General features: G+C 29.3%; 1 protein-coding gene across 1 annotated transcript in view; it reads left to right on the top strand.

Moving 5' to 3' along the window:
- tai (taiman) overlaps window positions 1-15,570 on the top strand; it is a 120,101-nt gene that overhangs the window by 66,457 nt on the left and 38,074 nt on the right. Inside the window, exon 3 of the mRNA XM_067053540.1 lies at window positions 13,606-13,756. Coding sequence (XP_066909641.1) covers window positions 13,606-13,756 — 151 coding nt within the window. The remainder of the gene's footprint in view (window positions 1-13,605; window positions 13,757-15,570) is intronic.

Genomic DNA, 15,570 nt, shown 5'->3' on the forward strand with positions numbered 1-15,570 from the left:
TTCTTTTTGTTAGGAATAATATAAAATGAATAAATAGAAAATATTAAAGAGTTTTATGAATAGCTAAAGGAGAAATAAGGAAAAATACATAAATCTGATTAGAACGGGAAATACCGAGACTACACGATCTTACCCGATCACTTGTCTGCTCTTATTCTCGATCATTTACTTTTACAGGAACAGAAAAATAAAAATTTTTTGTTAATAATTTTCATCCTCTCTGGTCTCAAGAATTTTTTTTTTCTAAAATTGCAAAAATAGCGATAGCTTCAACACGAGCTCACTGACATACACAAAACTAGGGGACGTAAGTAGCTTAGTAAGTGGGAGTTGTGTGATGAAAATGAAGTGAAAAATGGAAAAAATAGTTTATTATTCTAGTTCCTTTAAGAACAATTACAAAGGTAATTTTAATTTTACTGTAACATATATTAGCCAAAAAAACAGTGTGGCTACTTAATTTTAACTTATATAAAGAGAAGAAAAAATAAATAAATTGAATGACTAAATACATAAAAAGAAAAAAAAAAAGGTAGTAATTCTTGATTTGGTTTGATAATGTTTTTTTTGAATTGCGATTTTTTTCATAAATAAATTTGTCATTTTGGATCGAACTAATTTGAGTGGTCTTCACTGTTTGCTTGACCACTTTCCGAAAAAAATCAGAATTTCTTGTTGGTTGGGTTTAAATATTTTTATTGTATCCGGTTTGTAAATGGGAACTATTTGAATTCCTTTAGGACTAGAAAAATAAAACTATGTTGAACATATTCTACCCTAAAATTCAAAGTCCTTTTATCTAGATTACCCTTTTTCTACTAATATTTTTATATGTCATATTAAAAGAAAATGAACGAAGTTTTTCGTAGGCTGATTTCATATAGAAGTAATAATTTGTCTTCCTCAATTATGCTTAAAATGTATCAATGCAATTTGTATGGTGACTAACCCTTTCAAAATTATGTCGTTTTGAATTTTTTATTTTCAAATAATGTTCTGGCTTTAATATCTCTGTTGGACAATCAGCCAAAAATTTGAAAATTCGAAGTATAAAATGTTTGAGGTGTAGATAGTTTACCGTAGATTAATGATTGGAGAAGTTTGTCGGGGGGTGCGGTCAGCAAAGAACAACATAAATAAACAAAACAATATTTATTTAATTTATGCCGACGTTTCGACCTGAGTTTCAGGTCTTCGTCAAGGGTTATGGCGTAGAAAGTGGCCTAAAACTGAGTTTTTGTTCTTTGCTGACCGCACCCCCCGACAAACTTCTCCAATTATAAAAGGTTTCATGAACATCGGCTTCTTCTAAAACATTTCATAATGGCCGCCTTTTGCAAACCTGACTGAGTAAAAAATTAATTCTGAAATACCAAAACATCGGCTTATGGACCAATAATTTTTGATTTATTTTTTAATTAGCAAGAGACCCTTTTACATGCCTGCACCTAATTTAAAATTAGATAATATTTATAGATAATAATATTTAATATTTTTCTCATATACATATTACTTTAAGGCATTATTGGAAAAAAATCGTACAGAATTTGAATCATTCTAGCATTTAATGAGAACTATTCGCATTAAAAGTAAACTCGATGGCTCATATTTCAATACTGATACCTAGGCGGGAACAATAGACGATTTAGCAATTACACAAGGGGTTTTCTTCCTTTCAGCAAGAGGAGAAAGTTTGAAACACTCCTTGTCACCTTTGCCTTTCATTTTATCTAAAGCAGTATCTATTGAAGGAGGGACACAATGAGTGCTGTTCGCACCTTAGCGACCGGCTATAGATGATCTTGTATTTTATCGAAAATTTATCACATAAGTTAATATAAATTATATAAGTATTTATTTAGTCGAAATATCAAAAATAAAAATAATTGAGAAGAAAAAAAAATTATAAAAACCAGGAGATTATGTCAGCTATTTGCATTCAAGTAAACGATAAATGAACAAATGATGACTGTATTATGTCACATCAATCTGAGAAAATGAATTTGTTTATTTTTGATCGAAAAATTAATTTTTAAATTCTGAAGACTACCACAAAGTAGCTTTTAAAATATTCTTCAAAATAAAACTCTTACTTTCTAATAAAAAAACACTCTTATGCATTCGTGTATTCAATTATAATTTACATAAACATCAAATGAAAAAATTAATTACTATTAGTATATACATGTCTTGATGAAAATAAAAGTGCTAAAACCGATTACTAAAGCATCATCACGATAACCAAACAGAATTTGATAGCTACTTTTTTTTTTTACTAAACAGAGTTATTCAAGACATGTAGAAGATAATTAAATTTACAATTAACTTTTAACAATTAAAAGCATTATGAATACAATTTATTTTTCGTCATCGTTTTAAACTTCTAAATTAAAAACGGAATAACGAATATATTTTCATTTTTATTCAGGTAAATTTTTTTTTTCTGACTAGAGGATACTGAAATGTCATGAGTTCAGGAAACACTGCCCTATTGCATAATAATGTTCATTAAATTTTAACGAAGGTAGTTGTTAATAATACATGGAATATTGTTAATCACGTAGCATCTAAGTATATATAGTAACATTGCTGTACGAATGTTCATATAATTTTATATGAATTATAAATCATGTTCAAAATTAATAAGTCGGTTGACAATTCAAATTTTATTATAATCTGATTAAATAAATTCGTAAATAATTTTTTTTTTTATTTATTTTGATCACTTTTTTAAATATATTTATTTTATTTTTACATTATTACACTTTGGCAACCCTAAACATTTCTGTTGATTGAATATTATAATAAATAAATAACTTTCAGTATTATTATTATAATTTAGCATTAAAATGAAGTTATATCTCTTTTCCATTTTGTGTGAAGCCCGTTCAATGTAATTAAATTGTTAACAGCTAGACTTCATCTTCATACAGTTGTTTATTTTATTATTATGTTATCGTTAGTATTCAGATTGTTACTAAGCAGGTCTTTTCAACCTGGGAACTGCGGCGGCACTGGTTCGAATCCAGCCTGGTGAGTCTACTTTTTTCGTTTCTGTGTTGGTCCCACAAAATGAAAACTTGATCTCCCACCATTGTTAGAATAGGTTGATTACCTCTAGATTAACCTCCCCTCCCCAATATTTCAGAAATGAACAGCAAGGCAGTCATAAAAAATATTGTGTCATAAATAAAAGATTGTAGTACTAAAGATGCTTATTTGAGAAAAGTACAGTTATTTTATTAATTTGTTGTTTATTTGAGTGAAGAATAGGGAATGTAAAATCATTATTATTATTATTATCTGTAATTGTTTGGCGTGGCTCATTGATCAGTCACTGTGCTACTAACTCAAAAGATCTGGGTTCGAATCCAGCCGTGACAGATAATTATTTATTCTGTAGCCGTAAGTCAACTCTATGGGTTCGGGGCCATGCAGGGTCACTCAGCTCATAGAGTTGGTACCGTTAATTGAAGATAAATCTAGCGGTCGAGTGTGATTCTGACCAAATAACCTCCTTGCTCAACCGTTGGTCTAGTAACAATACATCCTTATAAAGTACTGCGCCTCTTGCTCTTGAAGACTTGTAGCTGTACAGATGTATTTATTACATAAATTATAATATTTACTTTCATCTGCAAATTAAATGTTTTGAAATTAATTATGTATTAACAAATTGTCTATAATTAATGTAATTGTTAATTCCAGAAATGGCTTTTGATATATTTATATTTTATATTATTTTATTAATCATGTGGCATCATTATTTGAAAATATGAAATATGCAATCTCGAGTATCAAAAGAGCTTTATATACCTTCATTGTCATTCAACCTTAATGTAAGAACGTAATAATCTCACTCCATGGTCACAACGCCTAAGCAATTATCTGAGTACCTATTATTTGTCCAAATTTTTTAATCTGAATCATGCTCAAGAAATCTTACCAACATAAAATCAACATTGAGTAACGATAATCTCATATATTTGGTGTATATGAATTGAAAGGGGGTTTAAAGGTAAAAACTTTATAAATGTAAAAATAGTTTGTATTGTTATTGGATAAAAAAAGAAATGGGATAAGATATACATAAATAAAAGGCAGGTATATAAACATCATGTAATATAAATAGGGCACACAAATTAAAGGTTAAACAACTACCCTGTGTTTTATATTGACGTTATAGTTAAGTTGCCGAACATTTTTCTCTTCAACTTATTATCATTTTCGTTTTTTTTAATAAAGTGATAAAAAATTTACTTATATCATATCCATCTTAATCTCGGGAAGAATCGATAAGAACCGTGACTCCCGCCTTAATTCGTCCCCGCGGCTTACAGAGCTAAGTGGGTTAGGGTTATAATAAATTAATAGATGTTTTTTCTTCCTCACTAGCTAAGCGTGGGAACCTTAGCAATTATGCAGAATGTTAAACGATTTTTCTTCGGGATAGACAATTTTCCCTTGGTTGGCCGTATCTGTATTTATTATTATGTATGTATAATATATATTATTGTAAATGCTATTTTGATGAAATTGTCAGTAACTGTTTGTGTTCGTACCTAGATGATTCTTTTCAGATTTTATCGAATTGTAATTAATTCGCTGACGCAAGCCTAAAAGTATTTTCCTTGACACGCCTATATTTTACATTTGAAACTTCTCGTACCATACATTTTATTCTGAAACGGTAAATCATTAAGCTGGAAATATATGTGATTCTATGTCCAAGAGAAATGTTGAGGAAGCAATTCTGATCAACGTACTTGACACACATTTTCATAAAGCGTTTAATTTAATGTTGATTCATTGTAAATTAATGAGCTCATGATGTAATTTTTTAAAATATTTAATTATGAGTATTTAAAGTTGATTATATTTTAATTATTTCTACCTTAATCCTTTAACATTCATATTTATAGTTGAAATAAAATTTTCTTTGTATCTTATTTTATATTTCATTAACACAGGTACGTCTGCTTAGCTTTCCATGGCTATTATTTAATAGTTTGATTTACTTTTAACAAATGACAATGGTGAAGAATGGTTATATTTTTACAAATAGTGATAAACATTAAATTATTAAAAATAAATAAAAATAATAATAGTTGTGTAATTGGAAAATGAAATAAAGGGAAAAAATACAAATAAAACAACTAGTATTTTAGAATTAATAAAATAAATAACTGACTTATATAATGAAAACATAATTTGCAAAATAAGTAGTAAATAATAATTATAATAATAAAAATAGATAAATATTGAGTTTATTAGAGAATTTCCTTTAATATCCTGGGCATTTGTTTTCGTTTCGTAGAGGATGCTACTCCCCATAGTTCACAACCGTCAATTTTTTTTTTTCGGTTGGCTGTGCAGTCTTTGCTGCATGCATCTCCTTCGCATCTTTGCCGATTCTGCCTATCCATCTGGTTTTTGGCCTCCCGTGTGTTATCTTGTGAACATACTGGCATTCGTTGTTGTGTAGCGGCATCCTGATGGTTGCTCCCGCCCATCTTTATCTCCTTGCCTTCATATCAATAGTATGAATAGGTATTGACTGACCAATCTCTGAAAGCGGTTCATTGTTAGTTCTTGTCCACGTGTTAAGGCTCTGTTCCCAGATCGCTGCTGTATGTATAAGAAGGATTTCCCGTCCAAACCTCTCGATTCTGGTTTCCAGGGTTCCAGTGACGGAGCTGTATAAGTATGCTGGCTTTACCTTGGCATTGTACATCCTTCGCTTCAATTATTTTAAAAATTTTACCGTGAATCAGTAATGGCCGTAATATTGAAGACGAAACTGGTTCTATCTAGTTTTAGCGTAGGTTTTTTATTGACGAGAGGATATAGAACTTTGAGTAGGTTTGGTTCGATATTGATACGGTGATTCCAGTTCAGACGACGTTCCAAGGCCTCGTACAGCCTCATAGGCAGGACTACCTTGCAATTTTTCTCTGTTAAAATCGGTTCCGCTGGGTCTATTGGACGTCTAAGAGTAAAGACTTTTAAAGTGCATTTTTGAATGCTGAGACCGATCTTCCACTTTGCAAATCATTGCTCAAAATCATTAAGGTGACCTGTTCTTCGTATCATTTTCAAAATCCTGTGGCTATGGTTCTCTATTTCTCTCTCTCTCTCTCTCTCTCTCTCTCTCTCTCTCTCTCTCTCTCTCTCTCTCTCTCTCACTCACTCTTGTTTGAATTTGATATTATTATGAAAGTTTGTTGTATTGTTTTGTAATATCCTCCGAGATACAAGAGAAGAGTTAGTGAATTTTATTGCATAAAATAATTACATCCTCGAAGATGTACAGTGTATTGAAGTTGTTATCGATATGGATATCTATGTATGTGGGTAGTAATTGTGTGTGTGTGTATATATATATATAAAGTTGGGCTGTATAAGTAATAGATGGAGACAGAGCGTAGAGTATAGAGTGGCATTGGCCCAGTTCACCGCTAACCTTCGCAGCCGACTTTCTCTCTCCCCACCTGTGCTTAATCTGACGTCACATCTACAGCTGTTTCCCGCCGTGCCTCTAACCATATTCGGTTCTCCCGCCGAAATCATTTCTTTAGGCTCATAATGAATCTTTTTAGTTTCTATTTTATAATGGGATTAATTATTTATAATTCTTGTGAGTCGAGAAAAAAATACATCTCATATAATGTTATCAATTTTTTACATCACCTGTTTCTGTCTTTATTCTTATAACATGTAGTAATCTATTTTTTTCCTATTGTGTGTAGAATATGATAAAAATATTGCTGATTCTACTGAATGAGTTTAAAGATAAAAAAAAACTATACAAAAACTAAAAGGCAGTTGGAGTAAAGTGTGGCTAACAATTTTTTTTTTTTTTTTAAAAAGAATGAGATTTTTTTTTACCATCCTTTGAAACCCTCTAGAATACGAATTATCATTATAAATAGTCACTTATAACTTCTTAGATATTCTTTAATTGTAGTTTATTTAATAAAACGTTACTATTTCTTACATTCTGATATTATAATCTAAATGAACCTCAATTTTTAAAAACTTCTTCCATGTAATGTGTAAATTAAGTCTTTTTAGTCCGGAAGTTTTAATAAGATCAAAAATATAATATGGAAAATTACTATTCAACCTTTATTTTTATTTTTATTTTATTTTTTTCATATAAGTGAAGTAGACCGTAGGGAGTAAGAGAATTTTAAATTCCAAAACCATTTCCACATTTTACAATGTAAAAAGGCTCTACGTCAGGCTGCCTAATTGCACCCATTGCGTAATCTCTTACAATTATTTTAGAAATATAATTAAATTCCTATATCTTGTTTTATTGCCGACTGTTCAGAACTTTGGGTATATAATTATTTATTATATGGAAGGATTATAATGTACGAAAAAATTAATCGCAGATGTCTTATGTTATCATATTTTCAATAATGAAACTTAGTAATAGATGAATGAATAAAAATATGACCTTTTGACGTTAAAGATACGTACAATCTAAAATGAAATAATTTAAAAAATACTACTAGATCAATTTTTTTGAGAGTTGGCACTAAAATCAAAAGTAATTCTGATGATCCTCGGAATTCTTCGTTTTACAGGCGCGTATCTCGGTCATTAATGAGGACATAGGAAAAATATAAATCGTTTTAGAGTTAAGGAAAATTAAATATTATCTATTGAATGGGTCTAGCGATTTAACTGCTTCTTCTATATTTGTTTTGTATCGTTGCGCTTTGTACCCAGTTGCATGTGTACTAAATAACTCTGTTTTCAAACAAATTAGGAAGAAAAGAAAACTTTTTTTACATCTCGTTCAAAAACATGTACATTTCATTCACTTAAAAATGAAATAAGTCAAAGTAAAAATAAAAAAAAATAAATCAGCTGAATATTAGCTCAGATGCAGCGTAATGAGCTTCCAATTCGTGTTTTCAAAAGTATTTTGTTAACGAGGTTCTAATAGGCACTCGTTAACTTTTTATTACATTTTAGAATATTACAAAAACTAAACATCTCCTAGGATATTTTGGAATCTTTTTTGAATCATAGCCAAATTCTCTCATAAGCTAAAGCAAAAATAAAAATTATAAATAAATAAAATAAACAATAGTTTTAATTGGATCCAAATCAGTAAAGATATCGTAGAAATGAGTTGCTTGGCTTCGTATGGGATAGCTTTGCTCGTTAAAAATTTAGTGTGGCTCACCAGTGAAAGGCGCGAAAGAGCTGGGAGGGAAAGAGAAGTATGCTTCGGATTAGTTGGTGTTAAGTTGAAAAATAATACTGTTTTCTGGTATTTTTATTTCTCTTCTTGTTATTCTCTATGAAATATCTCCCAAAATTGTATTGGTCGATTGCTTCTCTTAAGCGTTTCCAACTGTAATTTCGAATTATAAACTGTTATCATAAAGTTTTTCAAATTCTATCTGCGACCAAGAAGCAAAATATCAGTTTCAATTGTTAATATTAATCTTTCTTTAACGAAATTTTCGAAAATGTGACTGTGGAAAACTTTGCTCCTTTACAAACCTTTCCTGTTTTTGTTTATCATACGACGGTTTTCAATTCTCAAAATCAACAACATTAATACAATATTAATTTCAAATCAATTTTAAAAAATATATTTATAATTTCGACTTATTTTGGTCTAGATTGATATTGAATGAAAATTTCTAATAATGAATAAAAAATATATCAACATTGTGTTTTATTATAACCTTTAAAACAATATTTTCGCGTGTGTGGATACACCAGATAGTTTAGAATAGTCACGTGTCATCCTCAGAACTCGATGTTACCATACCAATTTTAATTTTTTTAAGGCTAAACATTTTTTTTTATTGTTTGTTATTTACTAATATAACAAATAATTAAACATTGCACAATAATTTGGGCTGATTATCGTAGTTGGCTTTATTCGATAGAAGCATCCACGTGCTTATTATAATTTTGCCTTTCCAACAGGCCCCTCTAGCTGGGCCACCTACGCCTTTAGAAACCATTTGGTAGTACCTACTCCCCTCACTGCTCAAATCTTTCAGCTGTCAAATGGTGCCATAAATTTTAGTGACTTTGTGAGTTCAGTCTTTCTCTCGTGAGCTGTCGTAGTGGAAACTGTCATTTTCAGTCAAGTCGTAAATCCTGTGAAAATTTATGCTATAATTCGTTAACAAAAATTTGACTCTGCTCTGAATTGATTATTGTATTACTAACAAGTGTGAACAATACCACAAAATATTTACATGCTCCTTCATTTATTTATATATTTGTTTAAACTTACTCTCTGCCAACATTCCACTACTTACGAAAGTTTAGGAATAAATTGCTATTTTTTAATAACGACGTTGTATCTGCAATACGAATCTGTAAATAATTTTAAAAATTAGTTTCCATCACACAACGCGAAAACACATTTCTGACAGTTCTAAAATTCTTAGTCAAACCAAAAAATTAAATTTTGTTTTCAAATATTGCTCCAAAACTGAGGTATAGTGCTGTATACGAATCCAAACTTGCCAAGAGAAACGCATTTCTGCCTTCCTAAAACGGTTATTAAGAAGTTGATTAGTTCGATAAAGTAACGAATTAAAAATTATGGGTCTTTTTATAGGTCCCTATCCTAAACGGTGGATTATTATAAAAAAATTAAATTGGAGGAAGATAGTCCGGGTGGCGGTCAATAAAAGTTTCCACAGTACAGTATGCCCGATTTATTGACCGCCACCTTTCTTCCTCCAAACTCCTTCACACGGTCAACTATCTTCTTCCAATATGAATAAATAAATTAAAGAACATTAAAATATCCGTTGAATGAGTACCATAATAGGGGTATTCATGATGTGTTAAATGTAAAAGGTTTAACATGCTAAATAGTATAGGATTGTGAGCAGTTCAAGTCCACGTTATATGTTAAATGCAGGGGAGCTCCTAGCGGATTTTCTTGGCAACTTATTTTGTAACCTTTAAGACATGATAAAATCTCCAAAAGTATCGTCACATCACCTTTCTCGACCTCACTTGTTTCTTTTTTGCTCTCCTATATATTTTTTCCATTACTTTATCCATATAGGGTTTAAAAAGTCCAAAACACATGCCTTACGTCGTTCTCCATTTACCAAACTATTAACAGACTCAAAAATGTTAAATGTTATATTCGTTTAACATGCTAAAAGAAGGAAATGGTATGGCCGTAACTCTGGTCTGGTTGTATTTGGACTTTGCAGACTAACTATTGGAGCCCAAGGAACAACCTCAGTACTAGTTTACGACCATATTGCTTGGCCGAGTTATTTCGTTATGATACTAATTTGTCGCATAATATAATGTTCTTTGATTTGTTTTATTATATTTTCATTAAGGCTCACCATTTAGGATTTATAGGCGAAAAAATACCTAATTCGTTACTTCATTAAATAAATTAGCTAATTAATAACAGTTTTAGAACCGCCATAAATACATTTTCGTGTTAAGCGTGACAGAAACTAATTTTTAAAATTAATTTCAGATGTATGTTCTATGGGCTGGATTTTATGCCTACTACTGTACCTCAACGTATGTATTGAGAATAGGTTTATAATTTTATTTATTTATTTTTAAAAAAAACTAAAGGAACAGATATACATTTTTTTAATTCTATTATTTCCATTTAAGCTTTTATACGGTAGCTCATTTATTCGGTGTTATACTAAAACGATAGCCTGGTCGTGGAATTATATTTATAGGGACCTAGCTTGTAGTGGTCCTACGGGGGTAATGTTCTTTCCGTGTCGGCCGGGAACATCCCTTGAATATTCAACCTAATGCTTGTTGCCCACTGCCTTCCGTATCTCTTCCCTAAATTTTGTCCGTTAAATTAATCTCACAGTTTCAATTTTTTTTTTTTTCAAAATTATTAATATGTATAAAATATTTATTTTTCTTTATTTTTGCTGACAGCTATCTTTTAATCTATTCATGCTAGGTTACACTAAAAAGAAAAAATTATTACTATTAAAATGAATATGATTCTGAATTATGAATGTTATTTTTATTTCACTGAGTGAAATATAATTTTTGAAATAAATTGAATAATTTTTAGATATAGAATTTTGATTAGTTGAAAAAAATCTTTATAAATGAGAACTGGATATAGTAATAATGATATTCTTTAGTTATTCTAAAACCCCTTTTAGAACAATATAACAGTCATCGAATAAGGGCTTTAGTGATAGGGTAAAATACAAAAATTAAAAAGTATTTCTAATAATAAATTGTAAAAAAAAAAAAAAAAAAATTAGACAAATAATATTCTAGTTGTTTTCCAAATTGAATTTTGAATTTATTTAGAGTGTTACCAATTAGGGTAGTTTCTCAACACGCCTTTATCACTCCATTATAAACTTACAGCAAATTTACTAAATGTATTATTATGTACAGTTTGAAATATCAATAAAGATATTAACAAAATAATTTACTTATATCATTCTGACTTTGAGTTTCTCAAACCTTCTGCCAAAGCCAATCAAATTTTAATTTTGCTTGAAGGATTTTTTTGCAATAAGGTAGAAAAGGGACTTTCAAAATAAACAAAACTTCTTGTAGGCTGATCAGTTGAATTTTAAATAAAACTACACATCATGTCCACTTTATTAAAATTAATAGTAGTTTTAACTTACTAAGACAAAAACCCTGTAAGTTGCATGTAACAGTAAAAAAATGTTAAGTTATGCTATTTATTCTGTTTACTTTTAAAAAATCTATGTTTGGATGATTTGTGAATTACTTTTCTTGAGATTTTTGAAAGTATTTTTTCAAAAAGCATTGGCAGGCCGCCAGTTGGAGACCCTTCTCTAAAAGCTTAACCCTTGACTCGCAACTGGCCTCAAGTTTATATAAATTAGCATTCCAATAGTTTAATATAATTAAAAAGTTTTATTATATTTTTAAATTATTCGTTTTCTTCATTTAATGTAATTATTTTATTTCATTCAAGATTATTTGATCCATCTTATCAAGTGCTCCATAATCCTTTGCTTCTATTAATGAGTTCTCTTTATTAGTTACATCTAAAAGTTTGAAAATTTAAATTAAAATTATTTCTCATGCAAAAGCAGGTAACTTTCCTCAGAATTAATCTTTATCTTAACCTCTAGGAAAAGTAAATACAGTTCTAAACCTGGAAGGTGATACTATATTAAATTTTCTCTTTATTACTGAAGAGCTGTTTAATTAGATATTTCCTTACAAATAAAATTGTACGGTAGGATCCCTGTTATCCTTGACCCTATCAATTGGGGTTGCGAGGGGCCAATATTTTTTTTTCACCATTTATTTTTAAAAAATGAATATTATTTTGGATACAAAAAATTAAACTCAATCAGGCATTGGAGGTAACGGAACTTCTACTAAACTATTTTGAACAGGAGTACGATATGTATAAAATAAATACTATTCTGCGTTATTGCAGAATTATCTTGCTACTGGCAATGAGAACTGAAATTAGAATAGAAATGTTTCATAAAGAATAAACTAAAATTACATTAAATTTAAGATTTTTTTTCTAAATGAAAATTCAATACTTATGAAAAAAACATCCCCACATTCATTCTTTTGTATTTTTATATATTATAGTTTATTAATAAAAATGATTTTCTGCACAGTTTGTCACTATCAATAAAATGTTGTAATTCCATTATCCGTAAACCGCCGCATCCAGCATTACCCAGGTTAACAGGGGTTGTACTGTACCTCTAGGTTGATAGTTACATAAATAAACATATAAAGATGCATAATAATGTGAAATTTATATAGGAAACGTGATTTTAAGTTAACAATGTCTACAGTAGATAATGTATATGGACCATCTACATCTGAAAGCAGGAAAATTTTGAAAGGATAACAAAAACAATTTGACAAAAAAACCACCGTATGCCAATGTTAAGACCAACCGAAAATCAAAACATTTATGTTGCAGGAAGATAGGGCGGTCAGTAAAGGTATCAAAATAGTTAAATAAAACTATTGTTAACCACAACTACTTGACAGGGCTTCGTCAGTGCTAAATAATAAACAAGGTACAAACACTATAAGAATTGACAAAACATTAAAATAAATATACAGAGAAAATACGAAAATAAAATAAATATATTTTTTTTTTTTATTTAAAAACAAATTTGATCCTTTTTTCTCAACTTTATTCTTTAAAAAAAAAGGATCAAATTTGAGAAAAAAGGATCAAAGTTGAGAAAAAAAAGGATCAAATTTGTTTTTAAATAAACTAAACCACTCTCAAACAAGAATATATTAATAAAAATTAATCTAATATTTTTTTTTTGTTTATAAAATATATAAAAGAAATATAATAATGTCCGTTTCAATCTCTATGCTCTGACGAAGTCTTGCTAAGTGGGGCGAAACGTTGGTTAACAATAAATAGTTTTATTTTACGATTTTGATACCTTTATTGATCCTATCTTCCTACGATCTACTTTATAGGGTCAACTATCTTCTTCCAATACAAAACATTTATGTTTACTGAAACACCCTGTATGTCATTAATAAAGTAAGATTTGATATTTTATTTTATTTACTTTATACTAATTTTTTTTTTTGTTTTTATGTTGTTCACAGTAACAAGTGCCTTAATGAAAAGCGAAGACGGGAGCAGGAGAACATCTACATCGAGGAGCTTGCTGAGCTTATCTCCGCCTCCTTCACAGACATGAGCAGCCTCTCTGTCAAACCGGACAAGTGTGCCATCCTACAGGAGACAGTTCTTCAAGTAGGTTTCCTTCAAAACAGTATCTATCTATTCTACAGCCACGGTTCAATCATAGAAACGCGAGTCTCCTGGGCCCTGTTTCATAATGAAAGCTAATAGTATTGATTCAAAATACAAGTGTAGAAACAACGTGCTAATTACTCTAATACTAACTTTTTTTCATAATAGGGAGGAACATTGGTGATATTACAGGAGTTTAAAAGTACTAAAGTACAAGTTACTGTTGTACAAGCCATTGTAATTGTATTAAGTTAAATCGACAAGACTAATAGTATTATTTTGTACTTTATTATGATACAGGGCCCAGTTGTTAATTACTCACTAACAGTCCAAGAGTCCGGAGAAAAAAAGAAGTTATTTTAACCAAATTTTTTATTAATTTAATGAAAACTACATGTAGTTACAAGTAAAAATGACTATGAACTATAGTTGGAGGAATAAAAAATGTTTGCTGTTTCAAAAAAGTCACACATCTTTAAAACTTCCTACAGTACTAAAAAACGTATTAGAAAATAGAACATTGTTTAAAGTAGAGTAATTATGCTCAAATATGAACTCTAATAGAACTGTTTCCGTTAAATTCATTTTTTTCAAAAAGTATTTTTTTCCAAATAACGATAAATCTTTATTTTTCATATATTTTTATATGTCGTTTCAATCTTTAAAAAAAAAAAATAGAAAAATTGTCTATATATCTATAGACTATCTATATATGTTATAGTTGTATACTTTTAGTATTAGAGAGAAATGCTTTATTTGGCAGTGCTGGCCAAATACATTGGGTTGCTATAACACAGCGTACATGAATGGACATATATACTCATATGTTAACATTTTCCTTTTTCAAACAATTATCACTTACAAACCAAGTATAATATAGAAAAGGAACATGATCAAGGTGCAGTCAAATAGTGATTAAATTATTTGAGTTTTCATTTGACCACAAACGGTCCATCTTCCTTTTATATTATAGCATACGGTGAATTTTCGATATTCCAATAAGGATTATATATTTCTAACATTTTGTTTTCTTTCTTGACAATTTTATTTTATTTTTTCTTATATATGTATTTGTTTTCCTCTCCCTTCTTCTTCGTCTCGCACAAAGCCATGTTACAATTTACTTATAAATATAACATGCTGTAAGCTGTTCCCTATTCCAGTCCCTTATACCTCTCCTCTCCAGTGATTCATAACAAACGTTTGATCCATTACACCAATTAAATGCAATTAAAAGAAATTATTAACAATTATCTTTGTAGAAATAAAATAGTCACAGCAGTAGAAGATTATATATATAAATAAGTTTTAAAAAAATACGTAGCTTATTTTCAAAACATATAAATGAGTTTAAAGAAGTGAATAAGTAATTTAAAACACGAATAAATAGGTTAAAAAACTTAACAAAAAATCTGAACCAGCCCATAAAATAAAGTATACTTTATTTTATGTATGTTATACATATATTCAATAAAACGGTTTTCCTGAAGCATATTCGTTCAGAGGACTTGAAAAAAGGTAATTTCAAGTTTCAAACAAACGAAAATTTCAGATTATTTCATAAGAATATAGTTAAAAAATAAATTTCAGAACAATGACTAATTTTAGTAAAAATATTTTCATGTAAATTCATTTATAATTTCTGTTTTTAAATTGATTTGTTATCGTTTAATAATCTTTTTATTTATTTATTTATTTAATGTAATTTACAACTGTACAAAATAATACAATAAGTAAATATGTTGTACGTTTCATATACACTTGAAAATCTTGGGTGTACCCATTGAAATGAAATGAAATGAAATGAAATGAAA

Source organism: Halyomorpha halys, unplaced genomic scaffold (genome assembly GCF_000696795.3).
Source record: "Halyomorpha halys isolate HHAL.00 unplaced genomic scaffold, Hhal_1.1 Scaffold423.1, whole genome shotgun sequence".
NCBI lineage: Eukaryota > Metazoa > Arthropoda > Insecta > Hemiptera > Pentatomidae > Halyomorpha > Halyomorpha halys.